At 39.2% G+C, this 19,161-nt stretch overlaps 2 protein-coding genes across 2 annotated transcripts in view; one reads left to right on the forward strand and one right to left on the reverse strand.

Annotated features, from left to right (window-relative positions):
* The window catches only part of ADAMTSL3 (ADAMTS like 3), a 394,591-nt gene that overhangs the window by 193,832 nt on the left and 181,598 nt on the right, over positions 1–19,161 (reverse strand). Inside the window, 1 exon segment of the mRNA XM_082617479.1 lies at positions 2,708–2,782. Coding sequence (XP_082473605.1) covers positions 2,708–2,782 — 75 coding nt within the window.
* On the forward strand, positions 6,035–6,741 carry LOC309802168 (transmembrane emp24 domain-containing protein 2-like). Its single transcript, XM_082617475.1, has one exon. It carries the CDS (start codon positions 6,097–6,099, stop codon positions 6,574–6,576), a length of 480 nt encoding a protein of 159 aa, XP_082473601.1. The 5' UTR covers positions 6,035–6,096; the 3' UTR covers positions 6,577–6,741.

The following is a 19,161-nucleotide window of genomic DNA, read 5'->3' on the forward strand; positions in this document are numbered from 1 at the left end:
CACAGCAAAGAGACTTAACAGTACGCTACTGGGTGTTCTCAGTTCTTAACTATGCAGCCTTTTGGAGGGTGGCAGTTAATATGGATCTTAAAAAGAACGATTTATTTACTGAAAAGTGAGCTTAATTTCAGGAATATATCTTTGAATAAAAAATTAAGAAAACAGGGGGCGGGCTTCCCTGGTGGCGCAGTGGTTGAGAGTACGCCTGCCGATGCAGGGAACACGGGTTTGTGCCCCAGTCCAGGAAGATCCCACATGCCGCGGAGCGGCTGGGCCCGTGAGCCATGGCTGCTGAGCCTGCGCGTCCAGAGCCTGTGCTCCGCAACAGGAGAGGCCACAACAGTGAGAGGCCCGCGTAACGCAAAAAAAAAAAAAAAAAAAAAAAAATTAAGAAAACACTTGTATAAATCAAGAAAATAAAGACGCTTCTATATTTCGGTGTTCAGAAATGGTAACTAAATCCTTTGTAAATGAAGCCAGTTCATTCTATTCACTGGCAGAGAAGGGTAACTTTCAGAAACACTTCTAGAGCCAATTTTGAGATTGTTCAGAAGGAGATATAATCCAAGCAACAGATCTGTCACCTTTGGAGAAATGGCAATATATTTGAGCTCTGTTCTTGGAACCATGCCAGTCTTGAGTATAAAGTTATGTTTAATACGCCAGAACATATATGTATGTAAATGAATATTCTACCTCCAAGTACTCATCTTTACCTAAACTGTTTACTGTGTACTTATTCTGTTTTTAGAGCTTATAAAACTCTTTTTAGAGCTGAATGTTAAAGAATTGTCTGTAGTATCACGAGAAAATCAGACCCAGTCACTGCAATTTTTTTTATTTTTTAAAACATCTTTTTGATATGCCATAAAATTCACCCATTTAAAATGTAGTTTCATGGCTTCAGCATATTCAAAGAATTGGGAAACCATCACCACAATCTAAGTTTAGAACATTTTTGCCACCCCCCAAAGAAACCCCATATCCGTTAACAACCCAGACCTGCCACCAACCCAATTCACCCCAGCCCTAGGCAACCACCAATCTACTTTCTGTCTCCTTAGATTTGCTTTTCTCTGGACACTTTATATAAAGACAATCATAAAATATGGGGCCTTTTGTGACTGGCTTCTTTCACTTAGCATAATGTTTTCAAGGATCATGTCTATTGTAGCACGTGTCAGTACTTCATTCTTTGTTAGAGCCAAATAATATTCCACATATGCCCATTTTATTTATCCATTCATCAGTTAATGGACATCTGGGCTGTTTTCACGTTATGGCTATTATGAATTATGCTGCTATGAATGTTCAGCACTTCACAGTTTTGAATCCAGGACGCTATTTTACAATGTGATCACTCAAATGATTCACAAAATTTGGATCTAAATGATTTTCACCTGTTCTCAAACATCAAGTTTGCATTTACAAGGATGAAGATCTACTCTCATCAAGAGCTGTGGACCTTAAGCCATTTTAAAAAGAAGCCTAAAAAATGTTTTGATGCTTCATTGTAGAGAAAGCCTTGAGTGAACTGACCATTATATGGCTATAAACACTTCAATATTTTAGTTAAATACATCAGTCACATTCTTTTAGTCATAATTCATATAATAAAGTAAGGGTTGAAAAAGACTTTCCAATAATTGTTCACCCTCATTGTCCTAAAGATATTCTCTTGCTTCCCTAATTTAGGTCATAATTTACTAAAGAATTTCTTTCTTTTCCCAAGATTTTTATCTATACCCTTGGTGACCTTAAACATTTTGATATAAACTTTTCTCAAAGGACTTTTCTGGTTAGACTATCGGTACTGCAGCCAAAATATACAAACACATATAACACACATGGACAAACACATTTAAAAGCTACCAAAAATGCTTGTGTCCCTGAGAAATTTTTATGATTTGAAAATCTAAGATGGTGGCTCAGAAAAAAAATGGCAAAATATGTCACATTTTAATCCAGTAGACCTTGATTTGTGTGGCTTTAAAACAGTTACAAATAGTGTTTCGTACTTTTTACAGAAAGATAGAGCTGAACACAGTAAGCTTCTTCAAGGCCAGGGTCTCAGTCTTGACAAAAACTCATTTTCCTGGGAAAAAGACTAAGAAAGCCCTGCCTATGGCCACAGGAAATCTTGGGAGAGAAGCAGACAAACCTTGGTATTTCTAGTTCCTTTGGGTCCTAAGAGACCAGAAAAGCTAAGACAGAAAGATGCCATGTGACTTTGGCCAAAGAAACAATACAATTTCAATCCTCTATTGTTTCAGACTCTTAGTATTCTGGGAAACCAGTGTTTACTTTCAGTGCCCCCTAGACCTGAGGTTGTGATATGCTGGCAACGGAGCATGTACTTGTCAGCTATATTCACTGATACAGCTCTGTGTTTTAAATTTCGTTTTGTTATTTTTTATCCCAAACTGTTAAGATCTCCAGAAGACTCTAGACTCCTTGTTTACTCTCCACATAAAAAATAGTTTATTTCACATATAACTTGATTCCCTCTCCCATGAGGAGATTAATTTCCCACTAGGGCATGAGAACTAAAAAATTCAGGGTCATAGATCATTCCCTAGTGATATAGACTATTTCAGACTGGTAGAAGTTCATCTACCTACCCGTTAACACAAAGAAATATATATATATTTTTTGGCTAAATAAATTTTCAGGAAAGAAAAACATGTTAAGATTAAATTCTACTTACAGAGATGTGCAGGTCCTTTCACTGTAATTCTCACACTTCGACTTCCCAAAGGAACAGCAATTACATTTTCTTCCCCTAAGAAAGAACACAAGACAAATGTAATAAAACTTGTGCACTAAAGGGCCATCAAAATAAGCAACTCAAAACTGGGAGCATCTGTAAAGTGTTCTTAACTATATTTTATTTCCATCTTCAGTCAAGAAATCTTTGGAAAGCAGCTACTGTGTATAAGGAATATTAATACTAATCACATAATTTCATTTAAATATATTTTTAAAAAACATTAAAGAAAAGTTTAAATAAATGCACTGGTCTACTTGAGTGAGTCCACAAACTAGGGCCCTCAGGTCATACCCATTCATCTGAGGCTGCTTTTGCCCTACAAAGGCAGAGGTGAGTATTTGTAACAAAGACAATATGGCTCACAAAGCCTAATATATTTACTACCTGGTCCTGCACCAAAAAATTTCAATAATACCTGGCCTAGATAATTACCTAGTGGAAATCCTGGTCCCTGTAGACTTTTCCTTCATGCCATTACACATTTTGAAATTGATTTTCATTGGCACGTAATTATCTAAGGGCATATGAAATTCTACCCCCCAGTCCCCTATTTGATCATTAAGTGTATTATTAAATGATATTAGTACATTATCAACAATATGAATTACTTCAAGCAGATGTTGTGTTTTGTTTGTTTAACTTACAGAGAAGAATTTGTTTTGAGACCCTCTGGGGTGAAATTGTTTGATCAAAGGATGTCACTATGTTTGTTGACTTGTTCATAAGTTTTATTAAATAAAAATACCTATTTATTACTGAAAATTAGAAAATGCAAAAAAGCATACCAGACAAAATGAAACTATTTCCAGAGATCATCACTTCTAACACTTTGAGAAATATCCTTTCTGGATTTTCTGTTTGTTTTTAACATACATACATACATACATACAAAAAAAGCAATGAACACTACTTAAATATACACCATTTGGGGAGGGGTTAAATAAACAATGGTATATCCATATTAAGGAATACTCTACAACTGATAAAAGTTATGATAAGAAGCCACATTTTTTTAACATCTTTATTGGAGTATAATTGCTTTACAGTGGTGTGTTAGTTTCTGCTTTATAACCAAGTGAATCAGCTATATATATACATATATCCCCATATCTCCTCCCTCTTGCATCTCCCTCCCATCCTCCCTATCCCACCCCTCTAGGTGGTCGCAAAGCACCGAGCTGATCTCCCTGTGCTATGCGGCTGCTTCCCACTAGCTATTTATTTTACATTTGGTAGTGTATATATGTCCATGCCACCCTCTCACTTCATCCCAGCTTACCCTTCCCCCTCCCCATGTCCTCAAGTCCATTCTCTAGTCTGCATCTTTATTCCTGTCTTGCCCCTAGGTTCTTCAGAACAATTTTTTTTTTAGATTCCATATATATGTGTTAGCATATAGTATTTTTCTCTTTCTGACTTACTTCACTCTGTATGACAGACTCTACATCCATCCACCTCACTACAAATAACTCAATTTTGTTTCTTTTTATGGCTGAGTAATATTCCATTGTATATAGGTGCCACATCTTCTTTATCCATTCATCTGTCGATGGACACTTAGGTTGCTTCCATGTCCTGGCTATTGTAAACAGAGCTTCAGTGAACATTGTGGTGCATGACTCTTTTTGAATTATGGTTTTCTCAGGGTGTATGCCCAGTAGTGGGATTGCTGGGTCATGTGGTAGTTCTATTTTTAGTTTTTTAAGGAACGTCCATACTGTTCTCCATAGTGGCTGTATCAATTTACATTCTTACCAACAGTGCACGAGGGTTCCCTTTTCTCCACACCCTCTCCAGCATTTATTGTTTGTAGATTTTTTTGATGATGGCCATTCTGACTGGTGGAATCCACATTACTTGATGTGGAAAGACTGCCAACATATATATTGATTAATGAAAAAAGAAAGTTAAAAAACAATTATATGGACAATGATCTCTTGAATATGACTTCAAAAGCATAGGCAACAAATGAAAAAAATAAATAAATTGGACTACATCAAAATTAAACTTTTGCATATCAAAGGGTACTATCAATACAGTGAAAAGGCCACACATGGAATGGGAGAAAATATTTGTAAATCACATATCAGATATGTTCTGGTTAATATCCAGAACATATAAAGAATTCCTACAGGGCTTCCCTGGTGGTGCAGTGGTTGAGAGTCCGCCTGCCAATGCAGGGGACATGGGTTCGTGCCCCGGTCCGGGAAGATCCCACATGCCGCGGAGCAGCTGGGCCCATGAGCCATGGCCGCTGAGCCTGCATGTCTGGAGCCTGTGCTGCACAACGGGAGAGACCACGTACCGCAAAAAAAAAAAAATTCCTACAACTCAAAAACAATGACAACAGAAAGGAACCCAATTTAAAAATGGGCAAAGGACTTGAATAGACTTTTTTTCCTAAGAGGATATACAAATGCCAATAAGCACATAAAAACATGCTCAACATCACTAATCATTAGGGAAATGCAAATCAAAACCACAAGGAGATACCACTTCACACTCATTAGGCTGGGCATTATTAAAAAAATAAGATAAAATAACAAGTGTTGGTCAGGATGTGAAGAAATTGGAACCCTTGTGAACAGCTGACGGAAATACAAAATAATGGTTCAACCACCATGGAAAAAAGTTCCTCAAACTATTAAATATAAAAGTACTATATGATTCAGCAATTCTACTTCTGAGTATACCCAAAAGAACTGAAAGCAGGAAGTCAGATATTTGTACACCCATATTCATAGCAGCTTTATTCACAACAGCCAAAGGTGGAAGCAACCCAAGTGTGCATCCACAGATGAGTGGAAATCTATCACGTGGTAAGTATACACAAGAGAATATTATTCAGCCTTAAAAAGTAAGGCAATTCTGACACATGCTATGTAACATAGATGAACCACAAAGACATTATGCTAAGTGAAATAAGTCAGTCACAAAAGGATAAATACTGTATGATTCCATTTATATGAGGTATGTCAAGTTCATAGAGACAGAAAATAGAATGGTTTCTGCCAGGGGATGGGGTAAGACAGATTATCACAACCTATCTCCAGAACTTTTTTCATTTTGCAAAACTGAAAGCCTGAGCCCACTAAACAATAAGTCTCGTAGGTGGCGGCAGCTGAGACGACAGCGGTGGCGGCAGTGACGGCGGCTCTGGAGGCCGCAGTCCCGGTCCTGGCTTCGGCCCCAGCCCCACAGTGGTGACGCTCGCTGAGCTGCTGGTGCTTCGGGCCGCCCTCCTGGCCACGGCCTCGGGCTACTTCGTCAGCATCGATGCGCATGCCGAGGAGTGCTTCTTCCAGCGGGTCACCTCGGGCACCAAGATGGGCCTCGTCTTCGAGGTGGCTGAGAGCGGCTTCCTGGACGTCGACGTGGAGATTACAGGGCCTGATAATAAAGGAATTTATAAAGGAGACCGGGAGTCCAGTGGGAAATACACATTTGCTGCTCACATGGATGGAACATATAAGTTTTGTTTTAGCAATAGGATGTCCATCATGACTCCAAAGATAGTGATGTTCACCACTGAAATTGGGGAGGCCCCCAAACAACAAGACATAGAAAGAGAAGCTCACCAGAACAAGCTAGAAGAAATGATTAACGAGCTTGCAGTGGCGATGACAGCTGTAAAGCATGAACAGGAATACATGGAAGTTCGGGAGAGAATACACAGAGCAGTCAATGACAACAGAAACAGCAGAGTGGTCCTTTGGCCCTTCTTGGAAGCTCTTGTTCTAGTTGCCATGACACTGGGACAGATCTACTATCTGAGGAGATTTTTTGAGGTCCGGAGGGTTGTTTAAAAAGCCTTTTGCTGATGATCCCAAACTCATAATTCACTGTTTACCAAACGTCTTGGTCATAATAATGTCATTAGTTTCTATGTTTTTATTTTCTAAACTGTACATTCACAGCTTCTGTTTCTTTGTGATTATCAGATATTGGGGGAAAACACTTTTTTAGGAAAGTTAGAGTGAAATTCGACCTGTGATTGGCATGATCTCATATTTGAATTCTTCCTCCATTATACAGGTCCTTCCAGAACTCAAACACTGTAAGTGGAATATAGGTGCATAGTCCTTATTATATCTTCTTTCCTTTTGTTTTCATAATAAAATGCAGTTTGTTCAGGATAGTACTTTACTGATAGCACTTTACTAAAATGACTGCATTCTTGGGATCCCTTATCCTGCAGTTCAAGTCATTAAAGATTCATTTTGTTGAGTCCTTATGAGAAACAACAATCTGAACCTTGACATTTTCTGTCCAGCCTAATGGCAGAGCTCTGTGACTTAGAGGATGCTACCAGGTTGGTACTTTTATACTTTGTCTATCTGGTTTTTGCTTTAAAGATAAGACTTAAACCAACAACCTTTTTCCCCTTTAAAGTTTTACTTTGAACCTTAGAACTCAATCACCTCCACTTAAAATTGTTGACACAAGCAGCTAATAACCATTTTTTGGTTTCTGCCTAACCTTGTAAGAAGTGTCTATTAAAGCCAATTCTCTGGGTGTTGCAGTGAATGGTGGTTCTTTTTCTTTCCACGCTGGCTTATCCACTTTCTCTACTCTTGGCACGGAGGAGGTATGCATTCACATAATTGGAAAAATCTGGATTTCTGATGCCAAAGGGTTAAAAGCCTCTTGGATTTCTTTGCAGTGATATACAGCCACTATTTTATTTTTGATCAGTGGCATTTTGGCCACTGTTTAATTGGTGTACTGAACATTACTGTCAGTACTAGGGTGTTTGTTTCTGTTTTTCTTGGGTCTTTCTTTTTTGGCACATGTGAATTTTGTTTTGTATAAAACGAAATGACTTTCTCTTGGCCTCTGATGATGGGTTTAAAATTAAAGGAACATCTAGTTTTGGTGTGGGGATGATCCAGGTTTATGTTGTGACTGATGTATATTAGCTACTTGTACACATTATTTTTGGATCTTTGCAAGGGGAAAACTACAAGTAACGAGTTTTATACAATTAATTTAAATTTGTTACAGGTTTTCATGTTCAGGATAAACAATTTTTCAACCTTGGGTGAAAATACTTGTAACAGTTTAAGGTGACTGGGTTTTACCTTAGGACAACTGTTGCATGCCAATTTGTGTGCATGTGTGTGTGAAAACACTTCAAAATTGAGTTAAAAGATGTAAATTTAAAATTGGTTGTATATCTAATCTGCCCCAGGTCCAGTAAATAAACAATACTTTTTTAAAAAAAAAGCCTCCGTTCTCTTTCACCAAACCATTGACAGTGATTACCTCTGAGGAAAGAAAAGAGTTCTAGGAGTGCGTGACGGGAAACATAGTTCTACACGTTTTGAATTTTTTATAATGAAAATGTACTGATGAGTTACTTTTAAAATACCGTTTAAAAACTAAAAACACTATTTACAAAAGAAAAAGAGAGAAAGAAGAAAATAAAGAACCAGGGCCCAAATGTTTTGTTGGATGAGTTTTGCAAAACCTCAAAGCAAACAAGTAAGTTGCAGATATAGGAAGAATGGAAGTTTCCCAGTAGTGATACACAGCTAAAATAACTCAGATACCCAAATCAAACACAGAGATCACATAAATAAATATGTGAACTAAATCTTAATTATGACTGTGGATGTAAAAATAATAAATAAAATAACGCAAGTAAATTCCAGAACTCTATCATAAGAATGATAAATCATGACTAAATAGAGCATATTATAAAAATGAATGATTGAGTCAACATTAGGAAAATTATTAATATAATTGATTATATTAACCGATCAAATGAGTTAAACATTATGATCATTTTAATGAATATAAAAAGGTAGCTAACACTAATAAGAACCTGCCACATAAAAAATAAATAAAATTCTAAAATTAAAAAAAAAGTAGCTAACAAAATTCAGCATGCATTACAATGATTCCTTACAAAGCCAGAGATAGAAAAAAACACCCTCAATTTAATAAAGAATCAGAAGCCATGAGCAGACTTAATGGTGAAACATTAGAATTATTTCCACCATAGTCAGGAACAAAACAAAGATTATCATCATCATTTTTTCCCCACATTCTTATCCTTGTCAATGTAATTAGAAAATAAATAACTTAGAGGACTATATATTGGAAATAAAAAAATTTAAAAACCTTATTTGTAAATGATATAACTACTTTAAAATTCAAGAAGAAAAAAACTACTGTAGACCAATATCCCTAATGAATATATTGTAGGTGCAACAAGTCTCAATAAAATACTGGCAAACCAAATTCAGCAGCACTTTAAAATGATCATACACCATGATCAAGTGGGCTTTACCCCTGGGGTGCAAGGATGGTTCGACATATACAAATCAACAAATATGATACATCACATTAATAGAATAAAAGAAAAAAATCATATTATCATCTCAATAGACAAAGAGAAAGCATTTGACAAAATTCAATCATGATTAAAAACTCTTAACAAATTAGGCATAGAAGGAACATATCTCAAAATAACAAAGGGCATATATATTTGTTATATATGACAAACCCACAGCTAACATCATACTCAATGTGCTTTTTATGTTTTTTCTGTATTTTCCAAATTTTATACAATAAAAAAATGCACTGATTTTTTCTATTATGTTATTTTTTTGAATTATTCAGGAAATTTTCCAGTGGCTTCAGATTTTAAGATGGCATCTACAATAACAGAGGGTGACAAGGATCTCCAAGTAGAGTCAGAATGACTACAATTCTTAGTAAGCTGAGGCTGACCAAAATGCTAAGGACAGTAACCAAACACATGTACTTCACTGTGTCATTATTTAAGGTAGAAGAGTCAATAATATTATGTTGATGAATAACACAGAATACAGACAACTTTTTATTTGCTTCTGACTTCTGTCAAGAAATACTTCTATTTAAAAATGGTAAAAATAAAGAAACCATAAAATAAACTTTAAATAGGCCCATAGATGTGAAGTCTTCATTTTTCTCTCTTCTGTACTTTCAAAGTTATCTGTAATGAAAAGGGCCTGGAAGCAATGATTCCCCAGGAATAATAAGTATTGCCTATATCTTGGGCTCTAAATACTATTCCCCACTGAAAAGAACCAAGGCTCCACGAAAATACAGGCAATTCTAGGTCTGGAGAAGGAAAAAAATTCAAAGAGAGCCTAAAACACCTTGTTGTTTTAGAATGCAAGGCAGTGTTTAAAATCCAACAGAATTATGTCAAAAGGAGTCACCTTGAACTGCCCCCACTGGCCACATTTTGGACTATATGAGGCCCCAAATGAATACTGTCTATAATATTATAAAACATTGAATAAATAAAAATCCCTGAATACAGAGTGAGAAATGAAAAAAATGACTGGGGAGCTTCTTTACAGAAGAATGTCTGCAAGTAAATGTAGAGGTAATGATAGAATTAGAAAATTACCTTTTGCAACCAAACCCCAGTGTAAGTACTGTTTCAAGCCAGGAGCAACAACAGATGCTAAACCTATCATGTGAGAAATTGTTGCAAAACAGAATATTTAACACCTTAAGATAACACCCTGCAGGTTTCTTACAAGGAAACATGGATCTACATAACAGAGTGATCTGTATGTCCCCACCTTAGACAAGTGATCAAACACAGCATTACTAATATTGGGAAGGCTGACATCACACAGATGTTCAATCCAGTTCTAATCAAGCCCTGGACCTCACGGCTCAGTTTATAGGAAATACTTGAGGGAGATCAACAAATTAAATGGCAATCAGACAAACACAGAATATGGGAAATGCTATAAGACAACTGGGATGAACGCTTTAAAAAGTCAATATTATGAAAAAATAAATGGTCTAAATAAAAGAGACATTTATGTAACAAAAATTGTTCTGAAAATAATAAATTAGAAAGCTTTCTTGAGCTGAAGGAATCCTGTTTGGGTAGATCAACTGGGCCAAGCACTCTCTTAGAAAATCTTTGTGAACTAGGCTATAGTGTCTTTGAGAAGCATTTATCCTGTGTGTGTGCATGTATGTGTGTATGTGTGTGTGTGTATATGTGTGTTCCAACTACCATCCATTGACAATTACACACTTAAGTGAAACCTCTTAGACTAGAACCCCTGGCACTTTTAGCCAGATGGTTCAAACTCGGGGGAAATGTGTGTAGACAGCAATGAACCCCCAGTCGCCTACAGTACTAACCTGTGGGGAAATGCACATTGCAGGGCAGCTGGGCAAGGCTAAGATGGAGAAACCTATAAGAGTCCCCACGTAAGGCTTTATGTGCTTCCAATGCAGGGGGAGCGGGTTCAGTCCCTGGTTGGGAAACTAAGATCCTGTACATGCTGCGGTGTAGCCAAAAAAAAAAAAAAAAAAAAAAAAAGAAGTAGGGAAAGGATTCAACGTCCTTAGATTATGGAAAAGTAATCTATGCTGTACAGTTTTAAATGCCTTCTCCTAAACTGCAATTCCCTTTTGTTTCTGTAACTCTCCTACAGAACAGTTTGATACATCTGACGTCCCTGTGGTACTTTTACAGAGCAGTGCCTCCCAGGATCACCTGGAGAACTTATTAAAACACAGATTCCTGCTCCTCCCACAGAAATCCTGACCCAGAAGTTTAGGGTGAGGCCCAAGAATTTGCCCATCCAGCAGCCTCCATATGATGCTGCTACGGAGCATCTGTGAGCTATGTTTCCAATAGCACTGACCCAGGGTGAGGGAAAACTCCAGGTCTTTAGGACAGGAAGCAGGGATGGTTCTGTAGTCACAAACTTTTCAGCATTTCTTTACTGTTCTGCAGGAAATGGCACAATTCTAGGTCTGACCAGAAATAAAGCGGGAACCCTTGTGAGGTAGACAATTTTAAGGAGGGAGGGGCCAGCTGTACCAAATGTTCTACCGATGAGGGCTTAAAGTGCTGATGGATGAAGCAGTAAAAAGCTTGTTAATGGGCTTTGTAAAGGCAGTTTCAACTGGGTAGTAAGCACAGGGGGCTGTGGTTTGAGGACTAAATGATGACAAAAATGTAGAAACAGGAAATGTAAACAGTTTTTCCAAAACTTGTCAATAAAGGTAGGTGAAAGATTAGGGTGGTAGCTGGAGATACGGAGTTTAAAAGATGTATATATACACACACATACTAATATACGTATACATATATTATGTATACATATATACACACACACATATTTTGTAAATTATACTTCTATTTAAGATGGAAGACATCTGGTCACATTTAACCCTGATGGGAAAAGGAGACAAGAGAGGATAAAGAAGAGAGAGGGGATGATGGGTGGGATGAGATCCCTGAGGAAGTAGAGGGGGCTGGAATCCAGGACACAGATGGAGGGATTAATTAGCCTTGGAAAGGAAGACAGACACTTGTGCCTCTGTGATGGGAGGGAGCAAAGAACGGATGGGTGCAGCTGCAGGGCGAGGTCTGTTCTGATGGTTTCTGTTTTATTGAGGTGTTTTGTTTTTTTTTACAATCTTCTTTGGAGTTTAGCATAGAATCAGTTTTTGTAAATGGTCCATAAATGCTTGAAAAGACATTACATTCTGCCAAAATTCAATGCTCAATAATACCTGTTAATGTAACATTACTAATACTGCTGTGCAGCTCCTACTGACTGAAGTGTGTTCAAGTCTTTCATAGCAGTTTTATTTGCTTCAATTTCTTCTTACAGACCTATAGGGCTTTGTTTTCTTTATACATTTTGATGTAATGGTATTCACAAATTTTTAAGACTGTTTTTTGATTATTGGTGGCTATAAAATACTCCTCTTTGATTTTTTTTTGTCTGAGATTCTACTAGTTCTGATATAAATACTGCTATCATGCTTTCCTTGTCTCCCCTGTTACAATGGGACACTTTTAAGCCCCAGACAAATGGCCTCCAGGTTAATCCCCCCTCAGTCTGGAGCTAGACCCAGACCTCATAGGAGCAAGCTGCTTCTTGTGCTTCAGGACAGGTTAAGTATAGACCACTTAAAACCTCCTCTCACAAGTTTGCATATGAGGCCACCAATCAGGTCTGATTCTGAGGCTGCTTTAAAATATTATACTTTCTAATGGTGTAGAATCCAATGGTTGAGAACATACCAGATGGAGGAAGGCTTCTTCTCTACCCCATCCTACGATGTTCATAACAGCAAGTCCACATCTGGGAACACCCAGATTTGGTGGTGGTGTTGGGAACTGGTTCCTGGGGAACACCTTCATTATTTGGAACTATTTCAACATTTTTTCATTGAAATTTGGGGTAAGAGATCCTTGATACTGCTACTCACTGTGCCATCTTCCAGGGCTTCTTCTCATCACAATTTTAATGTCATTTGCATTATTTTTACTCTACAAACTACTGGGAGAGTCAATATGGAATCGTGGTTAAGATCACAGACCCTGGAGCCAGACAACCTGGATTGGAATACCAGCTCCGCCACTTACAATGGCTGTATGACTTTGGGCAAGTCCCTACCTTCCCTGTGTCTCAGTTACATCTGTAGATTGAGGATAATAAGAATACTTGTTTCAAGGGGTTGTTGAGAGGATTTAATAACATAATACACGCAAAGGGCTTAGAAGAGAACTTAACCACCAGTAGGACTGGGTAAGTAAAAGTTATTAAAACCACGCTGAGCACATACTATGCCCCCAGGCACAATCCTAGGTAACCTGAGATAAATGCCTCCTTTGTTCTAGTAAAAACCCATTCCTACAATAAAGAAAACTGAAGTTTTGCAAGTTTAAGTGACTTGCCCAAGATCACAGACTTCCTAATTAGTAGGGCTGGGGTCAGAACCAAAAACTGCACTCAACTTTTCTACTGTTGAGACCAAGTTATAATTGTATAAACCCAAACTGTCCCATCACAAGTATATTCTTTACAGACTTTGATTTTATGGGTTTCACTTATTTGATTTCGCAATCACTGGGCTGACTCAAGGATCTACTAAGTTTGCTTCCACTAACTTCCCTCCCACACATAAATGCTCAAGTCCAGCTGTTCCATCATATTTTTTCTATGTCTCATTTCCTGCCGCAGAATCACAGTTTTGCTAAGTAGCAAGATGTACAGGAAATAAATTGTCCACACAATATTAACTAATCAATAAACATCAGTTTCAGCCCAGAAGGACTGTAATTTATACCAGATCACTTATTTTCACTATAAAGTCAAACTAGAACTACACCAACCTAAATACACACATTCCGTGGTAACACAAGAAAAGAGACAGACTCTTTTATTACTCTCACTTTAACAACCTCATTTCCACTTTTCCATTCCTGGTTTTTGTTTTTTTGATTTTTAAAATCTGGTTGGGTATTTTGCCGAACAAAACTTTCGGTCACGCATATTTCCTGTTACTTTCTTGACCCTGCATTTATCTTCTTCAGCTTTTTTAGGCTCAAACACACACACACACACCCTCCAATCTCCTCTCCATTCCCAAAAAACAAAGGAGTTATTTTTTAAAAGAGGAAGAAAAGTACCTGAATAAATGTTAATGCTAATAATAATAATAACCCTATGGAAAAAATGGAAAAATAATACTTATTTTCCTTTAAAGCGAGATAATGGGCGTGAAAGCATTCATTTTGTAAAATGAAAAACATATAAACACAAAAATGGTGTTTATTAATGCTCGTACACACCCGTAACCACTTGGCATCATTTAACCTAAAACGACATTGTGTAGAACAGGGGCTGACAACTTTCCAAATTAGGGCAGCCAAGTTTGATTTGAGTCTATCGGTCCCTCTGTGGATGTGGTGGGGGACTGAGGGGGCAAAAGAAGGGAAAGCCAGTGTGTGGCTACACGGATTCTGAAGCTGAAGGACTATCCACATACTGCCTTTTGACACAGAGGTGGGATAAATGAGACGTGCCATGGAACAAAGATGGGCAAAGTAAAAATCAGAAATTAACAACCGTCTTTTCAAAAGTAGAGAAGGGACACGGCAGGGATTTGACTTGGTGAGAGCAACCGGCTGCACGCTGAAAATCGATTCCCATACCTACACCTGCCCTGCGATGACATCCCTACCCCTACCCTGAGCTGCTCATGTGCTACATCATGGATGTCTCTTATTGCTGAATCTGCAAATGAGTGTCCTTAGCTATTAGCCCTGGTGTCTCTGTAGAAACAACCTGGAGGTATATCTCTTTAAGGGCTTAAAATGCCTTTACCCCAAAAGAGCATGGTAACAGGCCGAGTGCCTAACAGTGTATGCTTTGGTGCTCGTTTCCAGGACTAGCTTTGAATAACATGCAGCAGAGGGGGCTACGTTACATACAGCATCTAACAACATCTTTCTGTCCAGATGTTCCCCAGCATCCTAGTGTAACAGTTCTTTTCTGCCCTCAGACTGCATCTAAGAAATCAAGAGCCTGGTGAGGACTAAATGGTCATTTGCCTTCTGACTCTGTAATGGGATGTAGAAGTTCAGAATATGTCACCCCAAAATATGCCACTTTGGCATACTGATTATTTTGAATTAAAGGTACTTGAGAAACAGCAAGCACAAGAAGGACACTCTGACCCTCCACTGGAGGAAAGCAGGAGATAAATCTCAGGGGAAGGGACCCTCCCTGTACCAGGGTGGGTAGAAGGCATCCTTATCACCAAAGACAGGGAATTTGGGGCCAAGAAGGCTGTGTAAACAAATATAAATATGTAAAATCTCCTGCGCTCTTTAAGAAGACAAGCCATCTCTGTGGAATCTTTTCATTAAAGCTTTGGAAAATTCTTCATATGAGATCCTAGGACTTACTTCTTTAACCTCCATTTAATCCCAAGATCTCTGTGTTTGAAAATAAGGAATAAATTACAAATATATTTAATAGACTTTCAGAAATAAAAGATGTCTTAGAAATCATCTGTGCTAACAGTCTCAGGACACAGATGAAAAAGCCAAAGTTCCTGTGATCTTGCCTAAGATCACAGATAGTGGCCAAGCAGGGGTTATTACCCTAGTCTTTGGCTTCCAGTCCAGTTCTGTTGCACAATATTATTTAGTCTCACTGAAAACATAATAGGAAGCAGAGTTGTCTCCAGCAAAGAGCCTGTATTCATTCGTGCAACAGTTATTGAGCTCCTGTGACGTGCTCAGTACTATACAAGCACTAGGAATAAAATGGTGAAAATCACAGACGTGTTGTCTGCTTTTGCAATGCCTGACTAGTAGGAGAGACCAATTAAACAAATAAATACAATTGTCCCTTGAACAACACGGGGGTTAAGGGCACTGAACCTCCACGCAGTTGAAAATCCACGTATAATTTATAGTCGGCTCTCCGTATCCGTGTTTCCTCTGTATCCAAGGCTCCACATCTGGGGATTCACCCAACTGAGAATCATATAGTACTGTAGTCTTTACTATTGAAAAAAATCCACGTATAAGTGGAGCTGCGCAGTTCAAACCCATGTTATTTAAGAGACAACTGTAAATGAAATAGTTACTTCTTGCAATAAAGGCTAAGAAGGAAATAGAAAAGAGAAGGGCTGACTTTAGGTGGATTGGTCAAAGAAAACCTCTCTGAGGAGATGACACTTGAGCTCAAGGTTGAAAAAGAGGTAGCCCAGTTAAGAGCTGGGAGAAGCATGTTCCAGGCTCAGGGATTGGTCGATGCAAAAGCCATGGAGGAAAAGGGCACCTGGCATTCTAAAATCATCCAGAAAGTCAGTATAACTGGAGATTAGTGAGTGAGGGGCAAAAAAATGGTACACATGACATAACGTAAGAGCCAGATCCACAAGACTTTGAAAGTCATGGAAAGGGGTATGGATTTTATTATAAGTGTAAAACTAAAGGCAATTCACAAAGAGGTATTAAGCTGGGGAGTTCCTGGTCAGTCCGGCTACTCTGTGAAAATCAGCCTCAATAACACTCTTTCTCAACAGCACCTGCATGTCATTTTCCTCTTGTTTTTTTTTCATGCAGAGGACATAGGAGAAGCATAAAAACATGGGAGAGAGCAAGGCAAGGGCGAAAGCCCAGGGCTCTAGATTTTCAGTCTTGGGATCTTCTTCCATGCCATGCTCTCTCTCGTGAATTAAATGGGGAAACATCCTATTAAAACGAACAGGGTCTGGGACTTCCCTGGTGGTCCAGTGGTTAAGACTCTGCACTTCCATGCAGGCGGTGCGGGTTCGATCCCTGGTCGGGGAGCTAAGATCCCACAAGCTGTGCGGCGTGGCCAAGAAATATTTAAAAAAAGTAAAAAAGTCAAAAATAAATAAAATGAACAGGGTCTTTGGTTTGAATATTCTTTTCCCACACACAGTTCTAGCATAAGAGTTTTATCCATCAGAATCTTGCCCAAGAAAGATGAATAAGGAGGCAGAAAAAATGAAATAAGAAGGCAGGAGGAAGGGAAACCAATCTGTTTAGCATGTCAGCAAGCCAATACAGTCTTCTTTGTTATGGAATAAGTTAAATGCACAGATTATCTTTGGAAATGACAGTCAAAGGAGAAATGAAGAGTGTATGAAGAGAAAACCTTGTGAGAATTACCCTGTGAGGCAGCCCCACAGTCCGCCTAGCCCAGGATGCTGTATCTGTCAGGAGTACACAGGGATGCTTTGTAAGAAGGTGTGGTTATCTTCACAATGTCCAAAGTTGAGCATAATGCTGGTGTTCCAGCTCAGCCTTAGGCATCACTGTATCAATAGGCTTAGTTGCCACCAGGGAAAAATGTACAGTTGACCCTTGAACAACGCGGGGGTTAGGAGCGACAACCCCCTCCAGTCAAAAATCCGAGTATAGGGACTTCCCTGGCAGTCCACTGGTTAAGATTCCGTGCTCTCAATGCAGGGGGCACAGGTTCAATCCCTGGACGGGGAACTAAGATCCTGCATGCCACACAGTGCGGCGAAAAAAAAGAAAAAAAAAAAAACTGAGTATAACTTACAGTTGGCCCTCCGTATACCCAGTTCCTCATATCCATTCGCAGTTCTGAGGGGGTGGGTCCAACCCACCACAGATCATTTAGTCGTGTAGTATTTACTGCTGAAGAAAATCCAAAACCATGTAGTTCAAACCCGTGTTGTTCAAGGGTCAACTACATAAACAGCTCATATCAGACAAGCTGAGCTTATTTATTTGTCTCATGGGTGCATGCCCTTGTGTGGACAAGACCAAAATAATGGGCAAACCTGGAAAAACAAGTGAGTCCCTAAGTACCAAATCAAGATGCTCCAAATAGGGGTGTTGCTGTTTTTAGAGTTTTCCCTCTTTAAAAACTGAGTAGCTTCCAGTTCCCTGTTCCAACAGCCGAAGTTATTGATGCCAGTTGTTAGTTCAGTCTCTCTCCTTCTGCCTATGAACAGGAAATATGCATGCTGTATGTGGATTAATTTCTGGTATTTCTCATAGCAAAGCTTTTGGCTCCAGGCTCTTACACCTTGAATCTGCCTCCCTGCAGGATGGAAACGAGGGCCCCTGAGCAACCCTGTGCTCTTTCTCCAGAGCAGGGCTGTGCCAATAGCGTCTCCCGGCCACGGCCTCCTTCAGTGTAAGTCCCGGGGAAGATCGGAATGATTGCTTGGCAAGGTGAGGACAGAGGAGCCTGGTGGACCCCACAGGTCTGGTGATGCACACTTAGGGATTGACGTGGCTTCGTTTCCCACATTTCTTTCACACAAAGCACGATTATAGGGAAGTGCTTCCATATGGCCCATGGAAAACCCCGGCCAAAAACAGCTTCAGCTGGCCAGATTCAGAGCAGCAACAGACATGAAGGGGCCGTAAGGAAAAGCGAGGATGAGAAGCACCGAGTCTTCACACAGGCAGGCATCTTTGCTAAGTTTAGCCTCAGCCCCAGCACAGGCATAAAGAGCCTGAAGACTCTGTCAGCCGCGGGCGGGATGCCCCCAGCTCTCACCGCATAGCTCTCCTCACTGCATTCAGGGATCTGTCTGTGAGCTCCAGCTGCTCTTCCTTTGCAGAAATTAATCAAAAATATCAGATTTTTAGGGGCCTTTCTCCTGGATTGTCCTGAACTGGCATCAGGGGTCTGAGACCCCTTCAAAAACATCGGAATGGCAAATTTGGGGCTTATGGGGACACATGCATTTTTCTGGAGAGAAAATGCATAATTATCAATAGATTCTCAAAAGGATCTATAATCCCAAAGCTGGAATTCAATGAGAGAGAGAGAGAGGATACGAAGTACCTTATCAAGAGTGAGGAACGATGCAGTCAAGCAGGTAAAAGCCCCTTTCAGCCAGCACAGCCCCCATCCCATCCCCTCCCACCCCAGGGCCTCCTCCACAAACTTCTCCATAAAGACTGGTTTCTTGACCCAATTTCACTCAGCTTCTACTCTGGTTCAATTAGAATTTTCTCAATTTCTAACCTCTCTCAGACCCTGACAAGATGACATCCTTTCTGATGAGATTTCCACACTTTTTTTTTTGTTTGT

This window comes from Mesoplodon mirus (assembly GCF_964341445.2).
Source record: "Mesoplodon mirus genome assembly, chromosome: 4".
Taxonomy (NCBI): domain Eukaryota; kingdom Metazoa; phylum Chordata; class Mammalia; order Artiodactyla; family Ziphiidae; genus Mesoplodon; species Mesoplodon mirus.